The following is a 15,861-nucleotide window of genomic DNA, read 5'->3' as shown; positions in this document are numbered from 1 at the left end:
GATGGTTGGACAGGTTTCTGAGATATTTTATTTTCCCTCGTAAAACTCTGAATATTAATACCTTTCTGTGAACTTTCCGAGTAAACCAGACCTGAAAGTGATTTCTTGTAATAAGTCCAAATCATATGTGGGCCAATGTACCCTTGATTAAATTGCTCTTAGCCCGAACGTGGGAATAAAAAAGCAACAAAACGCGTACGCCTGAATGCGTAAGGCAGATAAGCGGCGCCACTTTCGTACGCATTATTTGTTTGTATATGTCTGAATGTATCTCGCGTCCCCTTTGACACCGCATTGTTTCTAATATACATACAATATACAACAGCGCTTCGTAAGCCAAAAAAATTAAAACTGTGCCCCAAAAATTCAATGCATACGAAATACATGCGAAAAAGCGTCACTCGTGACGTAATCACAATATGTGCTATTGTTCTTCTCTATTATGTTTTCGAGATAACCATAAACAAATCAACATTGAGGGACCATAAACAGGGGCTTGTTTTCGAAATTACTCTATCTGGGTTTATCAACCGCCTCATTAATCGGGGTCAAATTTCCATGTATGATTGGTTAAGCGCTTACAAACAACGTAACAAAGATGTATTGTTATTATTTATTCAACTAAAAGCAACACTTCCAGACTTCATAGCATCGTAAGAACTAAATTTACTCTTTCTTATATTTTCGTAAGTTTAAAGGGAAATTTTTTTGATTCCCGCCTATTTGAAATAGCCTAAATTACGGCAAATTGAACTTCAAAATGCCCTCTGTCTTGAGTTCTGTCCTGAAAATCTGCCAATGAAACGCCATCTAACTTCAATATTTGCAATGCAATAATAGTACTGATTACTAAAAAATCTTTGCGTTACTTTACTTAAGGGGCACTTCTTATTTTATGTTATTCGAGACACCCCCTTGCTGAAAAGTCAACACAATACACTCAATACAAATAAATACAACAACATTCATAAATACCCTATTCAACCAACTAGTGACGTCAGCGAAGTGACGTCACTTTGTCAGCTGTGTTACGGTAGCAACTGCATTCGTTTCTTCCCCATTTTAAAGGGCTTTCGAAATATTAAATATTAATTTATAATATCCACGGGTATCATGCGACCTTATTCAACTAGCATTGCTTCATCGTTGTTATTTTGTAAAATAAAATAGTTTTACACTATTCGTATTTCACGTAAATGTAATTTTCAGTATCAAACAGCCCTTGATTTCTAAACTTGGATTTCTAGGTAACCGCCAGCTTATTACTCACGTTAGGTAACTCGAGCAGTGTCTTTCCGTCTGTGGGAAGAGAACTATTTGTAGAAGATATGCCGCCTTTTGATCTCTACCGGCATCTGCAAACACTGAAATGGAAATAACGTTCTCGTAATTACGTCTCTTCTCTCTCGCATTTCAAGTCAAAAATTTTTCATATTGTGCGATCATATTTCATTGACCGCGTTGCATAAACGGCTATATACGAATTTTTGACGTAAAATACGTGAATACGTAAAGTAACTTTTGTGTGGCGTACGCTGAAAGGAAGCGGTTGAGCATTGTGGCAAAACGAGTCATGAGATTGGCAGGCCGATTTGCCTTGCAGTTTCAGTACGGAGTAGCCCATGTTTGAATTAGCGTTAAAATTAAAAAGAAAATCATTTTCTAGCATTTCTACACACATATGATTAACGCCGTTGAGTTTTGCCAAAGTTATTTCGGTCTTTCAGCCTATTGTAAGGGAGTTTTTGAGCTTCCAAGTTCAAGTCTACTTCGGCCAAGACCATAGAGGGATATTATATAATATGCAGACGCCATAGAAAGCTTTTGGAACATATTTCTCAGGCCCAACAGTACAATTGAGGAATTGAGATAATCATCATTATTTAGCTCTATAAAAAAGTAATATACAATACCGCACGGTATTGGTCGATTAAAATCTGGTTGGTCGCATAAATGTCAATCTATTTTATTTTCAATAATTTTTTTATTCTCTTTTTATTTGGGGATATATATAATGGTTTGTAATGTTACCACGAATGAGATGATTTTGATTATAATCTGAACATTTTTTATTTATTTTGCTTATGATAAGATATTTGAAACACACAGAAAAGGTTTCAAATATAAAATTGATAGCACCGTGACAAATGTCACAGCAAATAAGAAAACAAATCTTTTAAATATGAAACAGGTGTATATTTTCAGTTTTTCGGTGTAGATTGCTTATAAGAACATTTTAATATCCTCGAAAACTCACAGATTATCAATTTTGCATCATCATGTCACACATTGTTTAATGCTTTACTAAACCAGAAAGAACGACGAAAATTAAAATGATTATGCTCCAAAACGTGGAAGACCTTTTCAGTAATCAATAGAAATAAGCAATAGCCCAATTTATAGGGAAAGCAGAAAGTTACCCCTCCCTGCCTTGGCTTAATAAAAAACAAAATGTCTTTTAGTACATCTATCCTATATAATTCTCTGTTATGACATTCATTCAAGCAGATATTTATGGATTTAATCAAATAACCTAATAAGTCTTTAATTATAGAAACCACGGTAAATATAAGAAATTCTTTACTCTTAAAGTTATCAAAATTTGACGCAATCTCAAAATGTCACAGTTCATTCCTTGCTATTTCTTGTTTGAGTTGTTAAGCGGCCTTTTAAACTTTAAAGGCCGTAAGCCATTGTAATAAAATCTAATTGTTACCTGGCTGTTGTAGGGCATATGGCATGGTCGTTTCAATGTTTGGCGAATAAATTTGTGACCGCTTTGACTGTGTTCAATTATGATCTAGCCACAGATAAACAACCAGTTCTAGACAATACACCCAATAAAAAGTTTTCAGCAGAGATTCTACCTCACACAAAGAAATTAAAGTTCCAGATCGTTTGCTGATTCATCACATAGAATGTGAACCGACGAGGAATTCAATATTACAAGATAAATTTACTGCTAATTTAGGTCTTCATACATACGAGCAACCGAGTGTTACAGCTTTTTTTATATTTGTTCATCATCACTGCATCATGACATGTACCGTCGGTTTCCAACAATGATTATAATAACGAGACAAGATATATATGTATACATTTTATTTGGCGCATATTTGGTTCATTGTGACTACATCGGCTTTGTTGTAAAAAGAATTTTAAGTCGTAGATGATTTATGTTCATAGATACATCCCTAACGACAATAATTTCACGTTTTCCTATGACAATCAAATTTTCTCTTTTCAAACTTTGTATTATACTTTACTTTGATTGGTAAATTTGACGATTTCGTTTTTCAACTATGACCACCAGAAATAATAGGATCTGGTATTGTTTCGAGAAATTTACTTGCGTAGAAACTTTTAAAGACAAAAATTTAGATATTCTTTCAATTTGTTAAAACTGAAAATTCCTTAAAAATCAAAATTTATTGATATTCAGTTAACTGGTAAACCAGCTTTACGATCGAACAGCCAGATAGTGAAACCCGTTTGCTTATTTACTTAGAGACGTTGCGCTCTGGGTGAAATCGGCAATCAACTCGAACATTGTTTTCTTAGCGAACAAATTTAAAAGGCGCAGATGTTATCAAACGATTGTTCTTTACCGAACTGAACACGAAAATTTTCTCCTTTTCGGTGCAAAAATAAATGATATCTTGATACGAGACTGTTTTCAAAGTTATCAAAATGATCGTGGCATTCGTTGGAACGCTATGAAATCATTATATTTTCACAATCTAGAAAAAATATAACTTGATCTAATCTTGACGAAGAAAAATTGTGCGAATTGTTTGCACGTAATGATTGTAAGATGCGATGCATCAACCGCTGTACTGTAAGTACTATTGTCAATAGTTAGAAAATTAACTTGACGTGGGTGATATTGTGAATTTATTGGCAAAATTGTTTCAGAAATGCATTTGATATAGTGCTGTCACCACTTCTACGGATTTCAGCCTTTGCTTTCTATTTGACGATCTTTGTCTTTTTTTCCTCTACCTCCCCCTCACTCCGTGTCCACACCCATCTCTCATTCTACCTCTTTTTATATTTTTGCATCTTTCCGTACGTTTTCTACCACTTTCTTTTCATTTAGTCATCATCTCTCTTATTATTTTCTTCTCATTATATTCATATTTCGCCCTATACCTTTCAGCTTCTATAGTATAGAGTCTATATATACCTTTATTTTGTCTTTCTCTCTTTCTCACCCCACTCATACGCTATTTTTTGCACAGTTTATCTGTCGCTCTACCAGCGCCATCTTCCATAGAGTTTATTATAGCCCTCACACTCTTTCTTCCATCTCTCATTCTCCTACTTCTACCCCTCCATCTTTTACTTCTCTTTTTTGCAGTCAGGTATCCCTTGCTTCTTTCTCTCTTTTGGCATGATATCTATATGATATACCTTTCATTCCCTTCATCCAGATCGTGTACAATTAACGGAAACGAGAGGTCGGGTTAGTTTATATCAAAACAAGAAAATAGTATAACAAACATGCCCGTGTGGTCTGTTTGATCAAAATACGTCACTAGTCGAAAAGATAGCTGCAAAATTTTTCTTGGCAAAGCGAATTGGTTTTACTGAGGTAAATTGTGTTGGTATAAAATTTTACCTAATTTCATTTTTTTTTTCTTATATATTCAAGGTTTGTACTATAAGATAAAGATTGGATTGTAAATGTGTAAATATTATCAAAATTACGATTAGTTTATTCTGGACTCAAGTTCCAGACCCAAAATGTCGACTCTGTGTGTCAATTTAGGGCGCTCCAGAATGGTGGTAACTAATTTTGTTTGCCCATTTTACATCAAGTTGTGTGTATAGGGACTGAAAGTTATGGGCAGGGGGTATATTCGCTTGGCGAACACAGATTGTCCTCGTGAACAGAATGAACTCGTAATAGAACTAAAATAATGAAAATCGGAATAAAATTTTGGCCTAACCCTAACCTGGTACACAAACTACGGGAGTACCCACTTAGAATCTATAATAGGCCGACATATAACTAGGGCTGCCACTGGGAATTTCCGCGACAACGCTATCTGTCCGCAAACACCTTTTTAGATGATTTTATTATTGCTTAGTAAAGCGTATTAAATATTTTCTGTTGTATTTGCGCATCTGTCAAAAATTATTTAGATAATGCAAAACCCAGCATAATTCGAAGATGATGTGCCCCCTTCATTTAAAAGTTCAACCTATCGTGAGAACATTACGTCACGTCTTCCCCATTTTGCTCTTTTACGATAAGATAAAATTCCCAGCTAAACATTAAATTCAGGTTGCACAGTGACAGTGATTGTCACGCTTTCTGGCAGCTCGGTGTCAAGACACTTCTGACGCTCAACAATGTTTTGGCTATATTGAATTGAAATGCCGCCAAAAAGTGCTAGCTGGGATATCGTGTTACGTTAAAATATGCTAAAAAGTCGGTTCTCAGTCCGCGGATCACTAGCCTATACTTGGCCATTTATGCTACCGATTTGGGACTGGGTCAAATCCCCCTTCAGACCCAGCATCGTTAGGCATATTTTCGTTACATGTCATTTGGATTCACTCCAAAAAGGTTGTGGGAAGTATCCATTTGACCAATTTATATTTTTGTGTTATTTTTGTAGGTAGTCGAGCGTGTTTTATATACGTTTCAAATTTTTCTATCATTTCAGCGGTTAATGTGCATCCAATTATGAAAGCTAACTTCTTTCTAAATAGCGTAATTAGAATGCACTTCGCCAAATGTAATGTCAAAAATGTAAGCAAATTGTTCATGAATTGACTGGTAATTGTAGCCACATTGTCTTAATGAGAAAGTTTAGCAGGCGTATATCAGTAACAGACATGCCAAACACGCTGGCTCACTCGTTTGAATGTGTTCAAAAATTTTCGTTGAATTAAATTCGTTGATTACACAAAAATACTTTCACTCAGTTGTTGTTAAATAAATGATATATTTAAGCAGGCTATTTTTTTGGCAAAACTTGGCGAAAAATGGGATATATAGAACAATTTTGGGAAAATTTACAGAACTATAATTTATTTCACTTTTGAAATCAATATCTTTTTTATATGATTGAAGGATACGGTCATTATGGCGTAGCAGATATATTCGATACGGTAAGCCACGCCATTTGTTTGAAGTTTTTCCAATTTATACGCTCGCTTGAACTTTAACCCCTGAATGATTTGTGGTGTTTTGATATCACAGCAGTTATGAAATAATTATGAAAGCTTTCCTAAATAATCTTTGGTGTAGTATAAATAAAATAAAAATGAGGAGATGGGAATAATTTCACGTCACCAGTCGAATTTTTTATTTATGCTCCCGATTTGAAATCTCATAGGAAGAGATCGACAATCAATCAAAATTTTGGCTGTCATTATGATCTTTTGTACAAAATTGGTCGATATTTCAAGGTAATAAAATGCGCAATTATTCTGCTGAGTGTTTAATTTCAATTTTCAAAATTTGACGATTGAACTTCTTGTGTCCACCGTTCATATACTAATACGGTGATTCTTATATACACGTTACCACGCTACGTTACTACTGCTAAGTACTTATACTACCAACAACTTGTAATCGTAATGTTTTTAATATATACTGTACATCTTTTTTCTAACTTTTGTCCATTATTTTGAAATAACAATCCAATTGTTGATTTCGTATTTCCTGTCAAGAATATTTTCTCCATAAAAATGACCACCTTTCAACCACTCATCTTATTGTTTAACATATGTTTTGTAATTTTGTAATAAAATTAATTACAATGTGTATCGAGTAAAATTTGCCAAACATACCGCATATCCTTTGCTGCATCTGCGGCATGCTCTTTAATCTTTAAATTGATTTTTAAAATAGAAGATTTTTGTACTTTTCAAAAGCGATTAGTCTTAAGTTTAAATCGCACGTGGCTTAGAATATATATCTGCTAATTATGTACGGAATATCAATACAACATGCTTCTTGAAGCTAAAAACGAATGATATATTTTGACAGGCAGGATAATCCATGTTTACATAATAAAATACGACTGTAATCGCACTTGTAAGCCAAAAATAACACCATCTTCATTGTTTACCGACTGTTCAATTATTTTAAATAGCTTTATATGCTTTTTGAGCCGATTTCTACGAGCATATCAAATGAGAAATCATAAAATTGTATTTATCATTCAGGATATTATCAGAAAGTTTGCTTCATCTCCACGTCAAAAAACCCTACGCGTGTCCTATTTGGATTATACGAACAGCCTTATTTCTTGCAAGTTTACCCCAATTTAAACCTGGAAATAATAGACGGGACCCGGAATTGTATTTCTTGGACTCGAATAAGGGCTGATTTCAATATAGGCAACAATGGTTTACACTTTAATTCATATTTAATGGCATGAAACTTTTGGCTTGTATAAAAGAAAATAAATATTCCGGGTCGGAAAGTCGAAATTTTTGCCATCCTGTTCCGAATCCAAAATTCAATTCCGGTTTTGTTGTCCAATTTGCTAATATAAGCATGTTTCATTTCAATGTTGTTTTCGAATTTTCAAGCACACTGAAGGTTTTAAGTATACAATGACCGATAGGACAATGCTCAAATATATGGACATGGCGGTCAAATGACTACCCCGATGAAAATAATAATAAAAATATAGTATAAAACGGAGTAGTTGCAATAGCGAATACACAGAATCAGAAAGAATAAAAAGGAAAAATGCTCCAGATACTTCTTCTAACTTTACGTGTTAACATTTTGTAATAAATTGTTAGACAAGTTGTGGACAAAAACGATTTTATTAAAAAATACACTTTGCATTTAATTTAAACATAAAGCTAACTGTAGATGCAAAATGTAGTCATTTTTTTTTAAATTAAATTAATTTTTTTTCTCAAAAAAATATAGTGAAATTGCAAATCTAGTAACGGTTGAAGATCAATAAAAATACATTCCCACGTTTCATTGTTTAATGGTTGAGTGATCCACTTACTAAATTTGTCTAATTTTTTTTCGTTGATGCCCCTATAATCCTTTTCCAACAGCGACACCTGGCGGTTATTTTTCAGAATAAATTTTGAAAGATGATTTCGTTTTTGTGACCGAACGTGACCTGAATGTTTGATATCTTTGATGTCTTGCGCTTGTTTCAAAACTAATTAAAGAAGAAATAAACAGAACTATCATATGGCAACCCTCTTTTTGTCAAGGTTCAAAAGTTTCAAAAGGCTTGGCTGAGAAAATTTATCCACTTGTAGAGTACAATCAACCTACAAGACTTTAATTTGATCGTTTATTTTTTATTACCTAGTGAAACTAAGTGATCTGCAAATTTTTAGATCAAAAATTAGTGAACTGCCTTTAAGACTTTCAATGCTTTCTAAAAAGGCCTAAAACATTTCAAGGTACAGACTAATCTTCAATGATTTGTTTATAAGGAGAAGCATTGAATAATATAAAATTGTCTTTTATTACATTCCATCATATTGTGCTGCTGCATGTACGTTTCCAACACCAAAACATTCAACCGATTTCTAAAATCTTCATTTTCCTCCTGTCGACTTTCTTCTGCTCCTCTTAAAAAACGATTTTCTCCTAAAACTGAAAGTCAACTAAGGAAATAGTACATGCACATTGGAACGTTTGTTTTAAAATATCCGGCGTGAAGCACTTATATCGTTGAAAGCGCCATATACTTTTATACCCCACACACACTCAACCAATCGCTCTTCTGCAGTCAGAAATCTTGAGAACATCAAAATACATTCTTCATGTCCCAAAGAGGTGTAAAGTTATAGGCCTATTATATATATTACCCCAAAACCAGTCAGATGCTTTCTTGTATCAAATACCTGTTACCTGTTACTAATATCTTACCTCTTCACAAAATAAAACTTCACTTCGCTTATTTAGCTATTATACCGAAGTTTGATTTTTTTTCACCCCCGAAAATGCTGTTGATCATTTCATTATACTAGACACTATATTTCTGTCAGCAAAGTTCAGATTCTAAAAACTTTTTACCTTAGAAATATTTTTGAACCAAAATCTTTCTGTGACAGTGGTAACTTGAATTTCTCTTGGCGCGTCTGAAGAAGACTGTACTGTCAGTAAGCAGAGGAGGGGCAGTTTTTGAGTTGCTTCACAGATTGAAATATATTCATATTTCAAATAGTTGCTTAAAACTTCATAAATAGTGTAAAGGATCAGCCGTTGTATAGCGGGGCTGTATACATTTCCAGGTAAAATGCTTTAAAGCCACGATGTAACGTTCAACTCAGTTTTTGCCGGGCTTCATATGAAAAGGGAATCAATTTTTTATATCTTGTGATGAAATCATGCAAAATGAAAGCATCTGGTGTGGCAAACAAGCTCAAAAGTATTGTTACTTAACGAATATGAGTAGTAATAAATTTTCGACCCCTGAGATATAAAATGGGAAGGTGTTGAATTCACTTAGAATATTATTCTGTATGAAATGCAGTCCATATGTATTGAATGTAATAACTAGATCTTCTTATACAAAAACCTACAAAAACCTTTGGCATATATTCACGTCAGCGTAATAGATTATTTTTTATTAATGCTAAGAAATTGTCATGTGCAACGCTCTCATTTGGTAAAAAATTGGAAATTAAAATTGTCATGCATCGAAATTACACTTTTAAATTAAAGTAAATACTTCAAAAAGTACGAATGAAAGTAGTAATCCTTTCTTGGATTCCCGACAAATAAAAATATCACAGTGAAGAAAAAACAAAAATATTCCAGCATATAGGTACGTTAGCATGTTCCGGTCGATGAGCACAAACTTACAGAACTTTACAGATCAATCCGATAGTGGCACGATTGAAAAATTCATTTTTTTAATCTCAACACCAACTACAACATGAACCAGCAACATTTCACAAAAAGATTCATGTGTCCATCCACTTCGTGTTAAAAACTACCATCGATTTATACATAAATAAACTAAAATTGGTAAACTGAATTCTAAGAGGTATGTTCGTGAAAAAGTTTACATGAATATTAATAGTTCCATTCAGTCGATGGTGGTCTACATTCGAATCTTGCAGGTCATGAATTCGAATTTTCCTTTAGAATGCTTTTCTCCGGTGCAGAACTGTCTAGTATAGTCCTTGTTAGAACGCTTTAGGTTTCTAATTTCTTCGATGATTCTTCGTCATTTTCAGTCTTTTCCTGTGGTTCTTCATCAGTATTATTTTGTTGTGATTTTTTACGATGAATTTTAACATGTTTTGATAAGTGATCTGATCTCATGAACTTTTTCTCGCAAATCTAAAGGTGAAAAACTAGATCAGTTATTTGTGAACTCGAGACCAATCTCGGTTTCATAATGTAATGAAACCAGGCAATCAATAGCAAAATAGAACGAATTAAGACTCACAAGTTGAAATAAACAACCCATAAAAACTAAAAATAACAGTTTATGAGAACTCTGCTCAACGCAATCGTTTCAAATATATGGATACGAAAGCCAAAACAAAGTAGTACGGGTATCTATCTATCTAATCATTGACATCAGACTACCGGTACCTCAGTCTTCTCGACTTTACCCGACCAGCAGATATCAAGGATTGCGAACGCAGAACCACCACAAGAGGTCGTCATCGCACACAAAAAAACGGATCCCATAGAGCCCAGAGAAATTTTTAAAATAAATAAAATAGAATAATCTTCTAGCGACAAATATAATATTTAATCACCGAAAATGGAAAGCGATTTTATCATAACAACAACAAGAAAAAAATCATAACAACGACAACAGCAACATAATAACAAAACGATCCATATGTCCACCTCGTGTCCAATAACTCTTCTGTTTGATGTTAGTTAAGATTTAAGGTGGCAGTAACAATTTTTCATTCAATTTCCCAATTTGAAATATATTGTTACCTGACATTGAAATTTCTTCTCGCCTGTGTGCGTTCGAAGATGCCGCTGTAATTCGTCACTCCTTGTAAAACTTTTTCCGCAAAATAACCAATTACAAACAAAAGGTCGTTCGCCAAGATGCCATCTTATGTGCGCCTGAATTGAAATAAAATTGTTTTATATTACATAGCTCATATACACGAGATTTTGAAAAAGAGGGGGCAATGCTGATGAGAAGACAGCGAGTGATGCTCTACTGCAGTACGGAGAAGAAAAACTAACTCAGAGACCTCTGGTTTGAGACCTGATTGCTACAAACTAGAGGCTACCCATGCACAGGATGTAATAACTTGGGTATGAAATAGTTGGGGTAAATGAAGCAAGTTGCTTGCCATGTTAAAGTGACTGTATGGAATCTTGAAAGGAATGAATATTTTAAAAATAGCTCTCTGAATGATTTACCTTCAGATGCGATGTTTTTCCGTAAACTTTTCCACAATTAGGAAAGTGGCAAATGTGTTCTTTCTTTCCATTAGCATTTCTTAATTCTGTCGGTGAAAGACAATTTGGACATCGACATCTGGCGCATCTGAACAAACATATCAAAATATACATAGCGACAATTGAGTCCACTTTTTTATATTTACAAATCAAGCTACGTACCTTCGAGTAATAGATGACGTAGCTGTCAGCCTATCTCCAAGTGCCAACAGTGCTGCGTGGTGCACGGAGGCTCCGGATGGAAACCCCGGTACAAAATTACACTGACTCGGAGTTGAAAACTGATTCGGTTGCGATACCCGATGTGAAAGTAGATGCGGCATGTAGGAAGACCCTGTCAATAACATCGAGGTGTGTTTATAAGAGTCGCCTGCGTAGGAAAGACTAGACTGTGAGGTATATTTTAACTAAACACTTGAATGGCTTGTGAAATATAGGCATATTAGGGTATAGCTCTTAGGCCTTGAGTCCTGTACATTACCCAATAGAGTAGACCATACAAAATCAGGTATATCTTAATCTGAGTACCTTGTGCATGAGGAAGATGTGAGTGAGATGCCAAACGATGTGAGTAGGGTTGATAGCGATGATTTCTCATCCTCCATAATGATAGTTCAGTCGTGTCTATTTGCGGTGGAATCTGAAAGATTGGAGAAATTGTTCAAATATCTAAAAATCCAACGTGGCGGAGAATAGCCTAATAAAGTTTTTCATGATAAAATGCATGAAAATCAAATCTATATATTGACCAAATATGAACCTTATAAATGAATATACAGAATACTTGTGACGTCAAAATAGATAGAGAGAGAGAGAGTGAGTGAAATAGATTTAAAACTTATTTTTCAGGAAACTCGGGACTTTCAAAGACAATACACGATTCTCATATATGCATCATTTAGGAAACTGGTCATTTTCATTATTCAGAAATATTACGTAATAAATGAAATTTCATTCAATGTTACATACCTCATACAGTCTTGGGTTCATGTGGCACGCCGCAGCAGCCCCAGGACCGTTGGTAAACTCAGTCTGAAAATTTCTCGGTGGAGAGCAGGTTGCTAAATTTCGTACTGGTGATGCCGACATAACATTTGGGTTTATGAAATGATTTGATGACAAACCTATCGATGTGGGAAGATGTGGACGAGGAAAACAAGTCCTGCATGAACTCGCTGAAAAAATAAATCAGCGATGAAATTTTATTACTGTTGCTGTTGAAAAGTCTAATACACCGACTGTCTTTTGGTGGCAGTCATTTGGTCATATATATATTTCTTATATATTTCGTTATGCCGTGTGTGACCACGATCGTATAGTAGGAGTCGGGGATTTGTTTCTACTCCTTTTGGAGTCATAGCAATACCCTATATCCGCGAAATTAGAAAAAAAATCAGTCTCTTAAAGTCGGTAGCCTAATAATGAGAACGCTCGCAAACACCGCAAGAGTCTTGCTGCAAACGAACACAAATATATTTCTGTAACGTTTCGTCTGACCAAGGTCAGACTTCTTCAGACAAGCATTTTACAACCACGCCTTTACAACTACGCATTTTACAACTACCACCTGCGCAAAGGCACATAGAGCAGTGTGCAGACTCTTGAATTGAATAGAATAGCCTTTTACACTCTTGCTACAGCAGCCTGGCGTAATACGCATACGGATCCATATGCGCAAAGGCATATAGAGCAAGGAAAGGTAGTTAGTTCCACGAAACCTCAACTGTTAGTTACCAACATTCATGTAGTTAAAATTTATGTTATCTTGGAGTCTAGAGCTGAAGTCGTAGTCAATTCCAGTAACACAAAGACCAAAATGAATAGCTGCCAGCACGTTGGAGAATGAAACATTATATGGTCTTTATTATAATTATCGACATTTCAGTTATTAAACAGAGAAGACTGATTTACCTCACCCCTTCAATTTTATAAACATTGTTAAGAACAGCACTACATCCTTATTAAAGTAAATACAAAAAGAAAAATGTATGTATACCTTCAAGAGCATTACAATTGGCTTCAACATGGCATGGTAACTTTCTTGTTTCGGTTACATCTTTTTCTGGCATATCACGTAATACAGAACCAGACAAACAGAAGTGACCTAGAGTGCAATAATATTATATATATATATATAGACAATAATGGAACCGCATAAGTAAATACACCGCGTTAAGTTGTTGGAAAGAATTATGATTGCAATTTGTATTCTAAAAACAGTAAGATGTTCACAGTTTGGAGATGAAATTAATAAAAAGTTGCTAATTAGGATGTTTGTTTTCTATACCCACTTTAAGTGGATCACCTTACTTTTATCATACTTGAATTGTAAATCACGGTCGAAAACGTTGGCCAAATTATAGTTCTGTGATACCCACAGCTTCAGTATTTTAACCGCCCATATATACCTTGTGAAGCGGCAGCCTCTAAAATATATGCCGAGCTTGTTCCAATATACGACGCCACTTTATTATTTCCAACGTGACGCTGAGTATCTTGTATCCAAGGCTGATAATCTCGTCTTCCTGTCGATACGTGAAGTAATGGAGATGAAGTTGATGCAGAAAAATGTTCTTGCATTTGACGCATAGCTGTGTATTGGTTTGAGGTAGCTGACATCTAAACATACAAGAAGAAGATTTTATATAAAAGAGCAATATTCACATAATGAAAATTATTTTTGACTGCTCTAAATCCATGGTCGATGAGTTATTAAGATGAGAGAATATCGATGAGCCTACTTTCTTTTTCTGGTAAAACAGATTATCCTACTTGTACTAAAATCGTGAGTTGATTTTAAGAATCTACCACATTGATCAGCATCCTCTATTTACTTGGTATTTAAAGTTGTATAAATTGGTTAAATTGAAATTGGTTTTATATTGAATATTGGTATCGTAGATTCACGTGACTGATTGCCTATAATCTAAAGCAGAGGTTTTCAACCTTTTTGGCCGAGCAATTTTCTTTTATTGTCCAAAAGGCATAAACTATAAATATAAATAAAAGCAAACCTATTACTGGCGAAATAAGTGATATTTGAAACGCAGCAAGTTTAATAATAGTGGTAAACCGAATTATTTAAGATATTTGAATATGTTTAAACAATATACCTATATTAATACAGAATTTCAGATTTGACTGTAAACTTGCGGAACCCCTGGACTGTGTTGGCAGAACCCTTATATGTTCCGGGGAACCATGGTTAAAAACGGCCCAGATTCCGGAGTCTTTGTATAACGAAGGCTTGGATAATGAGGCCAGAAAAACATAATTTCTATGTTGATATTAAGTGAAAAAGGTAAAATCACAAAATTGCGTTTTTGAATCAATTTTGAAAAAGAGATTTCGAATTATTGAGCCCTCTTCTTCAAACCTTCACACCACCATAGCATGCTCTGATCGTCCAGTGCATATTGAGTTAATCACATCTGTTTAAACGGGGATATGCGTCCCAAACCAACCAAAAACAGTTTTTGAATTAGTTGAATTTTTTGTACTCAGCAAATACTACGTCATCAATGTCACAATGGCGGCGGCAACATCAAAAACCGAATTGGTGGAGGAAATCACGACCACTGATTGTAGGATAGATATTCGAAGGCGGAGGCCGTGCTAAGAAAATATTTGCTTTCGGCCTATGTCACTTTCAATTCACAAGAGGGAATAGAATAATATAGAAAGCAAACTCATAATTTTGGGGTAAAACAGGTAAAATTATTCACTTATACGAGAAAGCCATATTCACAACAGGCTTGTTTTTTTAAATTTTATTGAATTAAAGACATTCCAATAAAATTAGTTCAAATACAATCAGTAATGATGATTAAAAGTTTATTATTCAACTTTGATTGACAAAAAAAGAATTTTTTTTCATAACAAATTGAAAATATTTTATTTGTTTTAAAACTTCACTGAATTAAACAATTATTATTTTAAGCCAATTTTTGGTCGCCACTGGCCATAAATTTACCAAAAATGTTTCAATATATCTAAATATGATTTACTTAAAAATAGAGTGTTTATATACAGCTTGTCTATATACTATAGCATTGTCTAAAGCGTGGAAAACACCTCGTTATTGAATTTTTAATATTAAAGACGCCAGATCCCTTTTATCAGCTCAGCTAATTAAATTCGCTGATAGTTAATAATTTCATGCAAGAAAACAAAACGACACGTAACAGTAAGTATCACTTTCAAGACAATAGAGAATTGTCGTTGCGCCATTTTGAATTCTTAATCCAACATGTTGTTGAATTGGAAAGTGTTTTATAATTGTTGAGTATAAATTTTAAATTTATTAAATTGGATAATAAATTAAAAAATTTACCTGTATATCTGGCATGATTCTATGTTGACATGGTAACAGAGGAGGGTTCAACATATTAATTGTTATTGCTAATAAATTTTATACAGAAATGAGAACAAATAGTTCACAGTGACTAACAATATTGTTTTAGTCT

General features: G+C 34.2%; 1 protein-coding gene across 1 annotated transcript; it reads right to left on the bottom strand.

Moving 5' to 3' along the window:
• Positions 1-9,555: 9,555 nt before the first annotated feature.
• Positions 9,556-15,861, bottom strand: LOC120348473 (uncharacterized). The gene is made up of 9 exons (XM_039418597.2): positions 15,729-15,861; positions 13,804-14,014; positions 13,392-13,499; positions 12,365-12,570; positions 11,924-12,035; positions 11,558-11,729; positions 11,357-11,483; positions 10,916-11,050; positions 9,556-10,297 (listed from the first exon to the last, which is right to left on the bottom strand). Exons 1-9 carry the CDS (start codon positions 15,780-15,782, stop codon positions 10,151-10,153), a joined length of 1,272 nt encoding a protein of 423 aa, XP_039274531.2. The 5' UTR covers positions 15,783-15,861; the 3' UTR covers positions 9,556-10,150.

This window comes from Styela clava, chromosome 1 (assembly GCF_964204865.1).
Source record: "Styela clava chromosome 1, kaStyClav1.hap1.2, whole genome shotgun sequence".
In the NCBI taxonomy this organism is placed as follows: domain Eukaryota; kingdom Metazoa; phylum Chordata; class Ascidiacea; order Stolidobranchia; family Styelidae; genus Styela; species Styela clava.
Note: the sequence above shows the minus strand (reverse complement) of the source record. Positions and strands in the feature narration are given on the sequence as shown.